Consider the following 16,927-nt stretch of genomic DNA (forward strand, 5'->3'; position numbering starts at 1 on the left):
TTTTTTTTGGCTTCCGATGTGTGTGTATGTGTGTGTGACTCCTAAGAAGGCTGGCTGTCTACTAGAGAGTACAACAGACAATATTTTTTTGGTCGTAAACCGCTGCATTTTTTGTTTTCCCCAAAAAACTACCAATCCGATTTTTGAAAAAACAAAAATGTTCACAAGAAATTTGATAAGACCCAGCTCTACCCCTGTTTCATACGCCTATTGTCCCTCGCATAGAAAGGAGAAGAGAGAAGCCACATATGAAAGCAGCGAGCCAGATGAAAGCGCCGCTGCCGACCCGTTTAGCCACCCTTCTTCTTGGACACACCGACGGTACGGCCACGGCGGCCGGTCGTCTTGGTGTGCTGGCCACGGACGCGGAGGCCCCAGTAGTGGCGGAGACCACGGTGGGCGCGGATCTTCTTGAGGCGCTCGAGGTCGTCACGGAGCTTGGAGTCGACACCGTTGGCCAGGATCTGCGAGTCCTTGCCGTCGACGATGTCGCGCTGCCTGTTGAGGAACCACGAGGGAATCTTGTACTGGGTCGGGTTCTGGATGATGGTGACGATACGCTCAAGCTCTTCCGAGGTGAGCTCACCGGCGCTAGAAGAAGAAAAAGAGCACATGTCAGTTCGCTTTGCTCTGTTTTTATGTGCGTCTCGAACCAAGTCTGTTCGTCCCGACGCTGGGGAGAAGATGTGGGAATTGGCATACCGCTTGGTCAGGTCGACATCGGCCTTCTTGCAGACCAGGTTGGAGTAACGACGGCCGACACCCTTGATCTTGGTCAGGGCGTACATGACCTTCTGCTTGCCGTCGACGTTGGTGTTCAGAAGACGCAAGATCTATTTGAATCGAGGTTAGCCCTTCTATTCTTCGATTTCTCCCCTCATTGCCATTGTCCGCATCTCTGTCTCCTTCTCTTATCGTCTCCATGACGGGTTGTTCGCGTTCTCGAAGTTGTGCGTGCATGCTTGCGCCAGCCCACTGGCTCAACCCGCCCGCCAATCTCCCAGGAAAGTTGGCGACAAGGGGGAGAGAATTGGGAGACGGATGGCAGGACAGAAGAAAAGAAAAGGATGACGGTGATGACTTACGAACTGGAAGTTCGTCTTATCTCCCGAGACGAGCGACATGATGGGCAACTGTATCGGGCGTTGCCGTGTGCTCGTTGAGATTATCGATGAAGTTCGGGGTTCAAGGATTCGAAGAGGAGGTCGTGGATTTGGCTTCCCTTGACTAGATGTGGTGAATTTTCCTTGACCTTGTGGGGCGTGAGTAGGGCAAGACGTGGTGCGCGCCAAAAGAATTACAAGTCACGTGCAGTGAGCGCACACAACCTTTTGGTCATCCTTGACCTACCCTCATTCGGTGACGGTCAAACTCATCTTCCGCTCCCCGCTTTATGCTCGTCTCTTAGTCAGCGCACTCAGCGGGTGAACGTTGGAACAACCCCCGGCCACATGCAGCCATACTCCTCCTCGTCACGGCTTTTTTCCCCCTCTTTCTTCACTGGCCCCCTCGCATAATAATACTCCGTTCATCACAATCAGTCGAGTGCGATGATATCCCGCGCGTGCCATGAGTGAAGCCGAGAGGGGGGCTACAAGCATCACCGCATGTCTCTTCTTATACCCGGCTCCTCACTCGAATACAAGGTAGGACAGTCCACGTAGCATTACCGTGCCATTGAGTGAAGTGAAGCAATATGACCCGTCTTTTGCCATTTGCTCGATCAGCCGACATGACGAGGGCTGATCTTGAGCCGGATGCCTTCTTGACCTTTCGGGGTTAGGAAGGCACAAGACGAGAGCGAAACAACGTTTTTTGAGTACGGGGCCTCTTGTGTCTGCCTTTGTACACCAGATGGAGGATCCCGTAATTTATCTGTTGTCACATAATACTACTACTGTCTTCAGAGTTGTAAATGTTCCATGCGTCTACAAGTGTACTGGTATGAATACTGCTACGTTGCCGTGTGAGGGTTCCGCCCCTCCCCCCCATTCCAGTCTCTCTTGAGATACAACGCCACTTTCTCCAAACCCCGACCCCAACAGAAGTCCGGGGACGGCTTGGGTAAAGGATGATCGATTTCTCAATGAAGACGAAGCGTCCGCATGAAGGCTTCTAGAATCCCCAGACACGACGTGCGCATCAGGCAAAGACATGGACGATCAACTCATTTAACCTCAACACCATGCATGCACTAGATGGTTGGGTTATCGGGCAGCAGTTCGGCACGTAGATTTTGAAAGGAAAGAAAAGCTAAAACTTTCTCGTCCGCTAGACCTCTCGAGCTAACCCCAGATTTGACTGACTTATTGCTTCTACGCCGTTTGAAAGAAAAAAAGAAAAAGAGAGAAACCCATATCTCATGCGCTCTTGCCTTCGGGGCAGTTTCCAATGCCGGTCTTAGAGAAAAAAAAAGTAAAACACCAGAAAATAAAACATTATGAATCTTTTGTAGAACTCCTCTGCCATATGCATAAAATCGTATCAATCGCTCGTTGTGTGGGGGTGAAGATCCCCTCAAAAACATGTACGTAAAAAAAAGTGTGGAGGGGGGGGTTCGCGACGCGGTCGGGACCGAAACCCCGAACTTCGGAGTCTTGTTAGAACGAGAAATCGCGTGTGGCAAAATCTTTCTTCCAAGTCTTCCAAGTCTGTCCGGTGTCACCGACGAGTGAACCAAAGGGCGAATGCGGCCCTTCTGAAATGGACGGGTCGGGTCCAGCCCATTCCAGCTCATCCTACACAAAAAGCTAAAAGCCATGTGTATGTGTGTGTGTGTGGGGGGGGGGGGGGGGGGGGGGGGGGGGGGGAGGGGGGGAGTCGACGAGGGGAATGCGATGGTGTGGCACACCTAAATGACGCTCTGATGGTGTTGGTGGCGGGCGGAGGCATTTTCCCCGTCTGATTTTATGATATGCCCGTGTATGTGTGTCGAAAGAGCCGCAATTTCCCCTTGTGTTTGTTTCTCGCCCTTGGATTCTTTTCACGCCTCCTATCGAGGAATGGAGGGTTTTTTTTTGGTTTGTTTTGTTTAAGAATCTTCAAAGTTCTGTCGGCTGACAGTAGGAGACGATTCTTCGGTGGTGGGAGAGCAGTCGTCGTCGTCGTCGTCATCGTCGTCGTCGTCGCCTGGCAAGTATAGGCTGGGCGCACGCGTGCAGCAGGGACTGATGCCAATGTAGTCCGGGGGAACGACCTGACTGAGGCGGCTGGGGCTGGAGCCAAAGGAAAAATCAAAGGCCGAGAGCATCTCCTGATGACGAAGGTTGGACTCGGTCAGGGGCTTGTCGCGGGGATGGATGACACCGGTGGTGCGCCTCCGGCGACGCTCCTGCTTTTTGTCCTCCCTGTCCTCTTTGCGCTGCTCCTTGTCCTTGCCCTTGCTGGACCGGTTCCAGGGGAGTTTGTCGGTCAGCTTGCCGGATGAAGAGGACGACGACTGGGCACTTCCGTTGCTCGTTGCTGGGGTGTTGCTGTCCGCCTGAGAGATGCTTCCCGTCGAAGAGGATGAGAGATTCGACGAGGACGAGCCGGGAAGCACGCGGCGCAATCGCTCACGAATAGCCATTGTGTATGGTTGTGTATGTGTGGCGTTGGTGCTGAAGACGAAGAGAGAGGGTGCAGAGCCGCAGCGTAGATCAGATGCGTGTAGGGGGGGGATTTGGCAAGTCTCTCCTTGTACCGGATCTGATCTGTACAGGCTGGGGGTGTCCTCGCTGATTTACATGAATAGTCACGATAACCCGGAAAGAGAGGGAAAGAAAAGAAAAGGAAACAAGTTGGTGACGATGGAGAGATTAAGAGAAATAAATAAATTCAAGATGTCTGGGGAATGGGGAAGAGAGGGCAGGGCGTTTCACTTTATCTACACATGGGGCAGACACTCTCACACAATCATTGTCAATCAGAGAGAGAGGAGGGGGGTTACCACGTTGGGCGATGTGGATTCGGTAGGTCCGTCGGGGTCATCTTGATGACCGAACAAGGACTGGATGCTTCTAGGTGGCTTTAGTGGACTTGAGGGCCTTGGCAGGCGACCGGCGCTACCTGTACTTGTATACATGTACCGAGGACATACCCGCACCACTGCTTAAGAGGAGGCTACGGAGCGCCTGTACATATTATATGATATAGGGGAGTGTGTGCAGGCTAATCTGTACATGTACGCCGGGAAGGTGGTAGGTGACCCACACCTCAAGTTGCCACCACCAACCACTACGACGATAACTCGCTTCTAGAAAGAAGAGAGAAAAAAAAGGAGAGCCGTCGCATGCCAGCGCTATCCGCGCTTCGACGTTCATACAGATGACAGGATGCACACCAGGGAAGAAGAAGAGAAATTCTCGGATATATCTGAGCACCGAACTTTTCCTCATTTCAAGTGGTAGTCGTAACAGAGCTATAGAGATGCTTTCAGACCTTGTTTTGCCCTGCCCCTTATGTTATGTACAAGGTGAGACGGGACCGGTCGCAGCTTCTGAGCTCCATAGTATCTCTTGGTTGATCTTTTTTTTTTTGGATACTAAATATAAAAGAATAAAATAAAAAAAGTCTCGGGCGCGCAGATGCTGCTGCCTTGGGATGCATTGTTCGTCGCGAGGCAAAAATGCCCAAGTACAGAGTACGGAGTACCTGCTCATTGGTAAAGAACAGACAGAAAAAAGCCGCACAGACCATGGACCCTCCCCACGGAGCATCAACTCACTTGCTCCATCTCCACATCCTGCGTTATCGTCAGCGCGGAGCCTGGAGAAGAGAGATAGCTGGGTATTACTTATCAAAGTCACCGAGGTCAGAGAAGGAGGGCGGGGATTATTCGGGATTTTCTAGTCTAGATGACGCCACGTAGCCTCCACATACTTGGCCCCCCCCGACTCCTGCAATTTACAGCGCTGAACGCGCGGACAATAGGTCTGTTGGTCCGCTGTAACTCTCCAACAACGTACGGAGCACGGAGTAATCTGTACTCGTACTCGTAAACCTGTACAGGTTATAGATTACGAGTAACAGTAATGGTATCAACGCCGACTGGATTGAATGACCGGGCTGTACGTAGTGATTGGAGCGCGACGGGACAGAGCCGAACCAGAACAGAAAAAAACTCGTGCACACCCCCATCGTACGTCACTCGGCTCAGTACGCCCGAGCTATCACCGCTGCCGGTTATCGTCATCAACTTGTCGGCTTCGGACATGCTCCCCCAGTTTTCTATCTTATCCACACACCGCATCTGTAACGAACCTCGTGACGCTTTCTCGCTCTTTCTTTTTCTCTCTGTTCCCCGCTGACGACACACCGATGGCTTTGCTTAGCCTACCTCAGATCCTTCATCGTCCCGTGTCTTATGTCTTTCCCCCCCGCCACCTCTGCTGGCCCTACATTTGAAGTTGAACATGGCGGCCTGGCATTGCAGGGGGCACGTCATCGCCTCATATCACTGGATATCATCCTTCTTTCTCCATCCACTCTTTTCTTGTTCTGTCGTCTTCTCCTTCTTCCCCACCTCCGCCATTTCCGGCACATCGTCACCAGACGGAGCCTCATATGCACAGGTGACGGTGCGCAGAGTGAGGACGCACAAGTGACGAGGCGCAAATCATCACGAGCAGATATCGTCATTCTTGCACCTGTCCGTTTTCATCTAGATAGATCCATCTCTCATCCACCGTCACCTGCCTGCTGGCACCTCCTTTCTTCGGCCACCCGTCCACCTGCCGCTTGAGTGTACGGAGCAGCATCGAACCGGTCTAGGGAACCCGAAGGCCTGGGCGTGCTGCAGGAATACGGACGCAGACGACAAGCTGCGTCACTACCGTGTAGCATCGTACGCCGCAGACAAGTAGGTTGGTAATTTTATCTCGCAGACCCGATGCAACTTGCATGGCTGGTGCCTGGAGTCCATCCCGTACTCTCCTCTCCCCTCCTGGCCCTCTCCAGGATTCTATGGCAGTACTACCCCACAGACACCTCCACACTTACCATGCCGTACATGTAACTCTCTATGTGCCCTTACCACGTTGGAAAGGGCCGCTTTCTCGACGGCGGCGGTCTGCTCGTAAAGACACGGCGCTGCCCGCATTATTTGTGCCGGAACTGATGTGTCTGCCGTCCCTGGTGTGTTGCCTGGGCAGCATGCAGGGCGGTGTGGAGGACTACCTATCCCTAGGTGATGCATTGTTCTTGGACTTTCAAGAGAAGTAAGAGTCATCCATCACGCGCTGGAAGTGCACAGATGTTGCTTGGAATGAATGCCGTGTTTACCCGCAGACCGGTCAAGATTGTGTGGCGTGTAGTCGGATCATTGGGCACGGCCGAGGGCTGGCATAGACTTCTGTCTCAAACAGTATCGTGTAAACATGGAGACCTGGCATGATATCGTCTTGCCGGCCACAGTTCAACCTCGGGGCCAGGACGTGGGCATGGGGAAGGGCTCCTTCTGTGAGGTCAGACGGAGGCAATATAGCTGGCTGCTGGCTTCCCTTCGCACGTCGCACATCGCCATCATCGCCATCATCCATCCATTTGGTCGTTCTCTCTGCCGATCAGTATGAGCACAACAGATTCTCACCTGACCGTGTGTGCATTGAGAGTCAAAAAGTCTGCGAGTATTCTTGCCAGCTATTTATATCTTCCCGGATACAAGAATATTCCCTTACAGATTCAAAGTGTCTCGGAGTCGAGTGCTTGTTGGCTCCTGCCCGACCAACACTTTTTCGTTGAAGCGCCGTGGCGCCTTCCGTCTCATTCTACGGAGTAATACAGAAGGGTCCCCCTCTCCTCCCCCACCAGCCCCCTCCCTCCCTTTCTCTTTTCAGGGCTAAAGAAAGACGAAGAAGAAGGAGAAGAAAGGAAGCATATAAGACATCATCATCTTGCCTCTCTCTTCTAAATCTAACCAGCTACAGCTACACGTGCTGATCTATGCTCATTATCTGACACTGATGCTGCTGCTGCCAATCTACTATTGCGCAATAGGCCTACAGGCTACAGCCCACAATACTTCGGCCCAGGCTGGGGGGGGGGGGGGGGGGGGGGGGGAGAGGATTGGAATAAATGCAGGGTGCCGGTCATCGGCATGGTCGGAGCCAAGACCCTGCCATTGACTTCTATTATTATTTTATTACTGCAAGTAAGTACCCGAACACGTGGTATGCCTTACCTTACCTTGTGCTGAGCCCCCTATGAAGCCTCATTCTCCTACACATTTTCGCGACTGGTTTCGCATCACATCTCGTTTCCCCAACCATGCCGCATTGACTGCTAGCTGCAACACTTCTCGGAGAGCCCCCATCTCCTTCAGCTGTCTACTTCGTCACCGCGACGACAGCGTCCGGCGCCCAACGCATATAACCGACTAACCGAATATCGCTCCCATCGTCCCCGCCTTCGGTCACTGACATCATGGCCATCTTGTCCCCCCGATTATCGAGCTCCCACAGCAATGGGGAATCGTCCGAATCTGCCCCCGACTCCTCAAATGCCCTGGCCGTAGACGAAGCTGCACTCGACGAGCAATCACCACTGTTCTTCGATAACGAGGACGATGCTCCTATCTCGAGCACCAACGTCAGCGTCGACGAGCTCCAGCGCACCAGGAGCGTCTGGTATCTGGTACTAGTCACCATCGGTATCGGTGGTCTGCAGACTGCCTGGTCTGTCGAGCTGTCCAATGGATCTCCCTACTTGCTGTCGCTCGGCCTGAGCAAGTCGCTCATGGCACTCGTCTGGATCGCGGGACCGCTTTCGGGAACCCTCGTCCAGCCGTACATAGGCATGCTCAGCGACAACTGCCGCCTGCCCTGGGGAAAGCGCAAGCCCTTCATACTGGGCGGGACTGCGGCTACGATCGTATCGCTCCTGTCCCTCGCGTGGGTGAAAGAGCTGGTTGGCGGCTTCCTGGGAATCTTCGGCGCTGACCCCGATTCCAAGGGCGTCCGTGTGACCACCATCGTCGCGGCCGTCGTCGGCATATACGTCCTGGACTTTTCCATCAACACAGTCCAGGCCTCCATCCGCGCCTTCATCGTGGACTGCGCCCCGGCCCACCAGCAGGAGGCTGCCAACGCCATGGCCAGCCGCATCCTGGGCACGGGCAACATCATCGGTTACGTAGCCGGCTACGCCGATCTGCGGGAGCGCCTCTGGTTTCTGGGAAACAGTCAGTTCAAGATCCTCTGCGCCCTGGCCTGCATGGCGCTAGGCGTCACCGTGGCCCTGAGCACGGCCACGGTGCGGGAGAGAGACCCCCGTCGGGATGGGCCCCCGGCGCGCAACCGGCCCGGCTTGATGGCCTTCTTCCGGGTCATCTTCGGCTCCATCAAGCGTCTGCCGCCCCAGATCAAGAGCGTCTGCCAAGTACAGTTCTTTTCTTGGATCGGCTTCTTCCCTCTGCTGTTCTACACATCGTCGTATATCGGCGAGATCTACGTCGAGCCATACCTAGAGGAGAACCCGCACATGACACCCAAGGAGCTGGAGCACCTGTACGAGAAGGCGACGCGGATCGGGACATTTGCGCTGCTCATAAACGCCATTGTCAGCCTGTCTACCAACGTCCTGCTACCATTCTTCGTCGCTCCGACGTACGATGGCCTGCCCATGGTGACTGCTGAGGGATATGGCACACATAAGCAGTCGTCGTCGGTGCTGGATCGCTTGCGGATACCCGGACTCACCCTCAAGAAGGCGTGGTTCCTGTCTCTCATCCTCTTCTCGGTGTGCATGCTCTGCACCGTGTTCGTGCGATCGGTGCGCGGGGCGACGGTCCTGATAGGCCTCGCCGGTATCACATGGGCCGTGGCCCTGTGGGCGCCGTGGGCCATAATCAGCGCGGAGATCAGTCGTCGAGACGCGCTCCTGCGCTCGCAGCGCAGCCATGGCGTGAGCGTGGGGGACGAGTTTGAGTACGACGGCGAGCACATGTCTGCCGGCGAGCAAGAGAGGACGGACCAGGCCGGCGTCATTCTGGGCATCCACAACATGGCGATCGCGGCGCCCCAAATATTGGCGACGTGCGGGTCGAGCATCATCTTCGGGATATGGCAGAAACCGCGCGGCACCCCCGGCGACCACAGCGTGGCCATGGTCATGGCCGTGGGGGGCATCTTTGTCCTCGTGGCGTCGTTCTTCGTGTCACGCATAAAAGACGACATATCTGAGGTCGAGGGTGCCACAGCAGATGGAGACGGAGAGGAGACGCGTCGGCTGTACAGGAGGAGCACTACCAGGCACACATGAATATACAGACTGCACATATTCCAGATTGAACTCGTCTCGGGCGGCCCCGCCGTGTGGTGGTCCCGCTGCTCTCGCTCGTACCCAGGCAACCTTGGATGTGATGTGTAGCTCCTCCCCGCCGCCGCCGCCGATATCTACCAAGGCATGACATCAGGTGTGGCCTCCTCTCCCCCTCCCCCTCCCCCCCCCTCCATGGCAACGGTGACGACGGCAGGAGTGCAGGCCCCCAGCTGGGCGCGCGTCTCCCCCGGCAGAGGCCCGTGATTGCTATCGAACGAGGTCAGACCGCCCCAGTACACGCACCACGACGTCGAGCCATCGCAGTACTGCATGTGACAGGTGTATATCGTCGGAGTCGGGGTCAGGGTCGAGGTCGAGGTCGGAGAGGGAGTCAGACCGGGTGTAATGGTCATGTTGGGGACTGTGACGGGGACTGTGGCAGCGGCGGCGGCAGATGCCATGGCGATGGTGAGGATATTTAGCATAGTCGAGGTTGTGATGTTGGGGACGTTATCCTCTCTTTTGCTCTTTCTCTTTCTCTTCGTCTTTCTTTATAATTTACAGTTGAAGAATAGAAAGACGGAGTTATCTATGGAAGACTTGTGATTTGGAATGGGATGAGATATGGTGGGTTTTATATTCTTTACATCTGTAGGATTTACGTTTTATACTCTTTATACTCTCGACTATCTGTCTGCATTGTCTACGGGAGTGACACGGCGTGAATCACATATCAAAAGGTAGCAGGATCTTGTGTGTATGCATGTGTGTTGTTGTGAATCATGTAACCGTCCAAGTTGCACAGTCGTCAAAAGATAAATTAGTGGCTTCGGAGCTAAAAAAAAAAAAAAAACAAAAAAAAAAAAAAAAAAAAAGCCCAGGAAACAACCCTTCAACCGAGCCCGTGATGCACACACAACCCCCCATGGTCCCATCCCGACACCGACCTGCCACAGCAGCATACGCAGAAGAGCACACCCGAGGCCCCCTTGATCATCACCCCGGAGAGCACATGCGCAAGAAAGGTTGTTGTAGCCCTACCCTCTTTGAGAGGACGTACTTACCCAGCTGAGCAGGTTGAGGGCGGCGGCATTGACGACAGCAGAAACAATCGTGGTGGTGGCCGCGGCATCGGCACTCCGGAGAGGTGCGCGTCGAACTCGGTCACTCTGGGAGCCATACGGTCACACTTAAAACATCGACGATAGAAACACAAAACAGAAGATAGAACCGAATAAAACAATCAATTCGTCGCATAGGCCACATCTCCAAGGCATGGTATCCTGATGATGTTGGGGGAAAAAACGAATGTGCAAAGAATGTACAAAAAAAAAGAATGTAAAGAAGTGTAGTGTGAAATGATCCGGTAACCTTGACCGTTCAAGATCCTCAGCTCTTTTCATGGAATCCCCCTCTAGAGTAAAACAGCAAAAAGAAAGAGTCTTGAAGATCTTGAAAAAGAAAGAAAGAAACATGTTTTTTTTTTGAAGAATATATGTGCATAACATATATAAGAAGAAAAGAAAAGGGGGGTTAGGGATCCAACCTAAGCGGAAAAGAAAAAAAAAACCCCGTATTCTTGAACCTTTCCTCCCCCAACGCCAACCTTGTTTTACCACCGATCCAACCGATATATCATCATTCGTTAATAGATAACGAAGGGAAGAAAAGAAAAAAGAAAGAAAGAAGAATACCCTTGAAGAAGGGGGGGGGAGGGGAGAAGAGAAGGCAAAGGGAACCTGGCTGGGACTCTCTACCAGTGCCTGTGGTTGCGACGGTGAAAGTGGTCCCTGGCAGAGAGGGTAGAGTTGCTGCCCTGGGAGTAGACGGCGATGGAGTTCAGGTTCCAGTATGTCTCGTCAAACTCCTCCGGGTGGTTGCCGACAAAGTCGTTGCAGGTCGCGGCCAGGGCGCTGCAGGTGGGGTTGGAGTTCCAGACGGACGCCTCTCCGGCCCAGTCCCCGCAGAAGGTGGTGTTGATGATGATGTTGTTCTCGCGGAAGTACTGGTCCAGGTCGCAGCCCTGGCCGCCGACGAAGCGGGCGGTGGGATTGCCCCAGGTCGACGGGTCGGGGCTTCCCGGTCCCGAGATGTCGGCCGGGATGGACGAGCGCGGGAAGAACCAGACGGAGATGTGGTCCGACGTCCACTCCATGGCGTAGACCCCGCCCTCGATGGCGTTGAAGCCGGTGCCGAAGCCCTGCGTGCTGTACGACTGCTGGGCGCAGCCGGGGCCGCCACCCTCGGCGCCGCAGTCTCCGCTCTCCATGCTGGTCGACGATAGGGTGCCCTCCTTGACGATGTTGCAGCCGGGGCTGGTGTGGAGGGTCATGGCCGTCTTGTCGGCGTTGTTGACCGCCTCGATGATGTCGATCTCGCCCGAGGACGGCCAGTTGGGGCCGAACATCCACAGCGCGGGCCAGGACCCGCACGTGCTGCTGGGCATGTGCGTGATGTCGCTGATGAAGAGGCCGTGCGTGAAGGACCGCTTCGACTCCAGCCGGACCGACTTGCGGCCGCCCGAGGGGTTCACCTCGGTCGCGTCCGAGCCCAGGTGGATCTTGTTGTTGTCCTGGCTGGCGAGGCCCATGTCAAAGGCCGTGTCGGCGTCGACGTAGTTGACGTAGCCGTTGGTCGGGTCCTGCTCCGAGAAGAAGGAGAACTCGTCAAAGAAGTTGTTGGCGTCGTAGTACTGGTCCAGGTGGTACTGCGTAGCACTGGCCACTCCGGCCAGCACGGCAACGATGCCGGCGCTCTTGTAGGCGTCGAAGAGCATCTCGGTCTGCCTTGTCTTGTGTGTGTGTGTGTGTGGGTGGGTGGGTGGAATGAAGGAATGAAGGCGGGCTCGACCGTTTTCTCTGTTTGTTTCTGGTGATCCAGCCACGAGAAACAGAAGATGTTTCGGTAGTTGTGAAAGAGAGACTGAGAGTCCGGTGGTGGATGTATATAACAAGTTGTCGCGAGTGCTTATATCGTCTCCGCCAGCGTTAAGATAGGTTCCAGCCTGAATAAGGAATGCAATGAATCGTTGTGACAATGATGTCGTCTATACGATCTAGGGGTGGCTGGTGATCTGCTCTTTTCTCTCTCTTCTTTCTTGGGTGTGTGGATTGCACGAAAGGACAGAAATGAGACCCAGCTCGACTTCTGAACCAAAAAGAAAGGAAAAAAAAAAAGAGGTAAAAATGATGAGGAAAGCAGGGAAAAGGACTGGCCTGGTTGGAAAATAACCCAAAGGAAGGACAAGAGGACACTCTCAGAGCTGCTGAAGAGAAGGAGGAGGAGGAGGGAGGAGGAGAAGGGCGGCAGAGGAGGAGGAGGAAAACTATATAGCTTACAAGTGCAAGTGCGTATAAGACAGGGCAAGGAGGTCAGGAGAGGGAGAGGGAGAGGGAGGGACTACTGCTGCATAGTCTTGTTCGGGAGTGATACTACTGCAGTCTGCTGCATACGAGTACTACGGGTGTAGAGTACGTATACACACACACTCACGTTCACAGAGAGAGAGAGAGAGAGAGAGAGAGACTACGACAGACTATCAGGACAAAGGGCCAGTGCGCTGCAGAAGCGGCGACAAAAAGTCGTAAGCTCGTGAGCAGGTACGTGGTGAAGTAACGGGACCTGAATATTGTAAGCCAAACACCCACTCACACATGCAGAGTACGGAGTACAGAGTCAAAGACACCCTTGTCTTTTTCTGGGTACGTACCGTCAAACGGACTGACCACTTACCAAGCTGGGGAGGTGACAGGCCAAAGCGGCATGGTCCATAGGCTATAGCACGGCTAGGTTACATCGGAAACAGGGGAAGGGGAGAAGAGAGGGGAGGGGGGCGAGGGACCAGAGGTACAGTCGAACGTACATGGACCCCACAGAGTCGGATGGGGAGCGAGCGGTTGGAGAGGGGCGGGCGGTACGAGTTGGATCGTCACTGTGGCCTCTCTGCACCGAGTCAAGTATCTCTGTACGAGTACCATGACGACGTACTCCCTTCTCCACGGCCGGGTCTTTTTCTTTCTCTCTCTCTCTCTCTCTCTCTCTCTCTCTCTCTCTTTCCTCGCATAAAGCAGACGAAGGAGATGAGAGGATTAAATGGGAGGGGGTCGGTGGATGGGTCTCGAATGGGTCACTGCGTGGATGGTATGTCCCTAGTAGTAGTAGTAGTATGGGATAATGTGTTAGTGGCAGAGAGCACAAGAGGCACGGCGGCACCAAAGAAGACAAGGAAGAGACAGAGGAGATTTACGAGGGATCATGGGCGGCAGGCGCTAGTGGCCACTCAGAGGCCCCAGAGGGCTGGAAGCCGGCAGTCAGCGTGTGCGTGGTCCAAGGAGAAGATGGTACCGGGCAGAGCGTCGTGGCGGTGGAGGGTAGGAAATGGTTGGTCGGGAGGTGACGAGGAGTGGTGAGAGGCTGAGGGTCGGTAGACAAGTCGAGACAACGGTGGCGGGTGGATATGGAGATGTTCTCGTGGGAATAATTGGGGACGGGCGGGTGCATAGTACGAGCAGCAGAAGTAAGGGTGGCAGTCTGGCGATGTGAGCTAAAGAAAGAAGCCAAGGGTGTGATAGCGTGGCGTAGTACGTATCGGCATGGTAGGCTGGTGCGTATGAGCAGCTCGTGGTGGGGGTAGGTGCTAGACCGTAGGAGAATAGTAATATACTATACTACAGTAGGAGAGCACAAGTGAGGAGTGGGTGAGTGAGGCGCGAGTGAGTGAGGTGATACCGGAGTGAGGTACCGGAGAAGAGTACAGGTTGTGGAGAGGCGAGTGAGGCGCCTAGTGGAGAAGGCGCCAGGGTAATGATCCAACTGGCAGCTACGACGGCAACTGCGCTCACAGGGGAAGGAGCGACGATACGGAGAGGGCAAGGAAGGAGCAGACAGGTTGGCAGGAACATGATGGAAGAGGGAGGAAGCTTACGAGTACCGGTGGCGGTACGGATTATATAATTCCACGATTCAATATCATCAGGTCGGCATCACCGGTCCTCTACCCTCTACGAGAGCTCGTATAAAAAAAAATTGCGATGCCGACGTGATGAGAGCAAGGGCAGTACGGAGTAATACGTGCAGTGTTATCGATATGTATAATATGTGCTCGTATATTCGTACAAAGTAGCAGTATCAGCAGTAGATGTAGCATCAGTGAGTACTGTACTGCTCGTACAGGTAGCGATCACGTTTACCACTACAGGGGGAGGGGGGGGGAGCACCGTGCTCGTCGTACAAACTACTCCGCACCGAGGGAATCTACTCCACCGCACATATCGATATAGTAAGGTAGTAAGTGGCAGTAATGGTAGTCATAGTCGTAAGTAGCGGTAGTAAGTAGTACGTAACAGTAGTAGTAAGAAGTAGCTGTAGCGAGTGGAAAGTAACTGTAGTAGCAAGTGAGAAAGTCACTGCGGTAGTAGGTGGAAAGTCACTGCAGTAGTAAGTAAGAAAGCAACAGTCTGCTCCCTCCCGTCGCCGACACCGTAATCTGTACCGTCTCTAGCATCAGCCATTTGTAAAGACGACGGCACAGTCAGAGACCAGATACATGTACGTCGCGATGCAGTACGTAGAGAGGGGGAAGAGAGTATCGATACTTGCATTCCGTCCAGATGCACTGTTTCACATCCAACCTCTCCCTTTCACCTTGGCCTCGTTAGGATAGCCGCTACCGAGTGCTTTTAGCGCCGCATGGCAGAGACACGCGTCTCCTTTCCGTCTAGTCTTGAAAGTCTTAGTCTTCCACCCTCTGGCTATCTACGTACCTCTCGTAGTCACTCCTCCGAGTCCCTCTACGAGTGAGTCTATCACAGTATTACGTCGTACATGTAGCCGTACGGAGTAACGCACTCGTACGTAGTCGCCCTCCCCTCTAGGCCTCCCCTCTAGGCCTCCCCTCTAGCCTCCCCGTACTCCTGCTCTTGAAACACGCCAGAAGCCCCATCTGCAGGAACCGTTACAGGGATTTGCCGGTGAGTTGTTTTAGTTGCCTTTTCTCTCCGCTTCTCTCTCTCTCTCTCTCCCTATCTCCCTCTCTCTAGTTTCGTTTCGTTTCCTCTGTTCCATGTTCATACCTCTTTCATCAGATTGGAAGAGGGAGAGAATGAGGAGAAGAAGAAGAAGAAGAAGAAGAAACTGCAGACTACATGCAAACCATCACGGGTCCTACTTTTGTACTTGTCCACACAAGTCGACGATCCTCTACACACGCATGAGCCGGCACACACATGATATGACCATCATCTCATGTCCCTTCTTTTCTTCTTGATGATAATAGTACAGTCAAGTCATTGAAAAAAAAAAAATTAAATTAAATTAAATTAAATAAATAAAAAGATCATCTCTACACGTTATTACTCCATCAAGACAAAAGAAGAAGAATAAAAGACACCGTCGACCTTTCTACCTTGCCGCCGACCTCTTCTTTTTTTTGGCTCCACCCAACCATCCTCCCAGCCGCCCGGTGAAGCGCTCACGAGATCAACTCTTTACGAATCATGGATGTTTCTTTTCTTGACCAGTTTCAAGTAGGACAAGATAGCCGCTCATCTGTACTCTTTTTTTAAAAAAAATAAAAATAAGTTTAAAAATAAAAAGAGAAAAAGAAGAGGAAAAAGCTTCTACTTGGCAATCTCATGTGCCGAGGGAGTCGTGTCGTGCCATGCCATGACGAAAAGTGATGGCATCATCCGGCCTCCAGCCAACCCCAATAATGCGACCTAACTTTGACCTTTCCTGCCACCTTGCTAAACGGTCCATTATATCCATGGTGAGACGACGCCGTTGAACCTGAGAAACATGTTTACACAAAGGGAAGAGGAAAAGGAACAGATGGGCTACCTCCGACCGGCACAACCTGCCCGGTTCTGCCTCTTTTTTTTTTTTTCAATTTTTTAGTTCTGACCTCCCTGATTCTTTACCCCCCTCCTCCTCCTCCTCCTCCAATATGCATCTCACAACAGAAACAAGCAAAGAAAAGTATAAAAAGAAAAAAAAACTTTCTCGCTCGGTCCGGGCCCGGATCTCGTCGGGGGGAAGAAGAGATCGACGTTGGATGGCAGGGGTTGGGGGTTTGGGGGGGGGGGGGGGGGGGGGCGCGATGCTCAGGGGTTTCTGACAGCCCTCTTCCATCGTGTGTCTTTTCTCTCTCTCCTCTCTCCCTCCCCCCTCCCTCCCTCTCTCTCTCTCTCTCTCACCTTGACCCAGAGGTACGGTCCAGATGGGTACGCTCATCCGGATGGATGCGTCTCCATCTCTTGGCTCGAAGGGCTTGCTCTTGTTCTTCTGTCCCCCTGTTCATTTCGCCAAGAGATTGGGGTGGCTGGTCCGGCGTCACATCAAACACGCGATGCTCTCTTGTCTCTCCTTGGCATTCTTTTTTTTTCTTTTCCTTCTATTTCTCCATCTCTCTCCCTCTCTGCTGCTCTCCACCTACATCGCCAGATAGCTTGGTAAACTAGCAAGGTCGAAACAGTAGTACGTGTGCATCTGTAGGTTCATCGTGACCCTTTTTTGTTCCACTCATGATCTTTTGCATCTAGGCCTCGTTAGGGTTATTATGTATAATACTGCCATTTAGATTACTAGTAACACCCGAAAAGTCTTACCCTCAGGGCTTTCGCAACGGGTACCAAGTTCCGGAGAAGATCAGATAAGAGTAGAGGATCTGTGAAGAGAAAGAGAGGAGGGGGGG

At 53.3% G+C, this 16,927-nt stretch overlaps 5 protein-coding genes across 5 annotated transcripts; 1 reads left to right on the top strand and 4 right to left on the bottom strand.

Moving 5' to 3' along the window:
• Positions 1 to 290: 290 nt before the first annotated feature.
• GMORB2_6198 (small subunit ribosomal protein S18e) lies at positions 291 to 1,124 on the bottom strand (the record flags this gene model as incomplete). The annotated part of the gene is made up of 3 exons (XM_035468168.1): positions 291 to 591; positions 703 to 833; positions 1,086 to 1,124. 3 exons carry the CDS (start codon positions 1,122 to 1,124, stop codon positions 291 to 293), a joined length of 471 nt encoding a protein of 156 aa, XP_035322149.1.
• Positions 1,125 to 3,031: 1,907 nt separating this feature from the next.
• Positions 3,032 to 3,568, bottom strand: GMORB2_6199 (uncharacterized protein; the record flags this gene model as incomplete). The annotated part of the gene is made up of 1 exon (XM_035468169.1): positions 3,032 to 3,568. The coding sequence occupies one exon, from the start codon at positions 3,566 to 3,568 to the stop codon at positions 3,032 to 3,034; it is 537 nt and encodes a 178-aa protein (XP_035322150.1).
• Positions 3,569 to 7,401: 3,833 nt separating this feature from the next.
• On the top strand, positions 7,402 to 9,237 carry GMORB2_6200 (solute carrier family 45, member 1/2/4; the record flags this gene model as incomplete). Its single annotated transcript, XM_035468170.1, has 1 exon — positions 7,402 to 9,237. One exon carries the CDS (start codon positions 7,402 to 7,404, stop codon positions 9,235 to 9,237), a length of 1,836 nt encoding a protein of 611 aa, XP_035322151.1.
• A 134-nt stretch (positions 9,238 to 9,371) lies between these two features.
• Positions 9,372 to 9,722, bottom strand: GMORB2_6201 (uncharacterized protein; the record flags this gene model as incomplete). Its single annotated transcript, XM_035468171.1, has 1 exon — positions 9,372 to 9,722. The coding sequence occupies one exon, from the start codon at positions 9,720 to 9,722 to the stop codon at positions 9,372 to 9,374; it is 351 nt and encodes a 116-aa protein (XP_035322152.1).
• A 1,268-nt stretch (positions 9,723 to 10,990) lies between these two features.
• GMORB2_6202 (glycoside hydrolase family 16 protein) lies at positions 10,991 to 12,013 on the bottom strand (the record flags this gene model as incomplete). Its single annotated transcript, XM_035468172.1, has 1 exon — positions 10,991 to 12,013. The coding sequence occupies one exon, from the start codon at positions 12,011 to 12,013 to the stop codon at positions 10,991 to 10,993; it is 1,023 nt and encodes a 340-aa protein (XP_035322153.1).
• Between the last annotated feature and the right edge of the window lie 4,914 nt (positions 12,014 to 16,927).

Source organism: Geosmithia morbida, assembly GCF_012550715.1.
Source record: "Geosmithia morbida isolate 1262 chromosome Unknown scaffold_5, whole genome shotgun sequence".
Lineage (NCBI taxonomy): Eukaryota > Fungi > Ascomycota > Sordariomycetes > Hypocreales > Bionectriaceae > Geosmithia > Geosmithia morbida.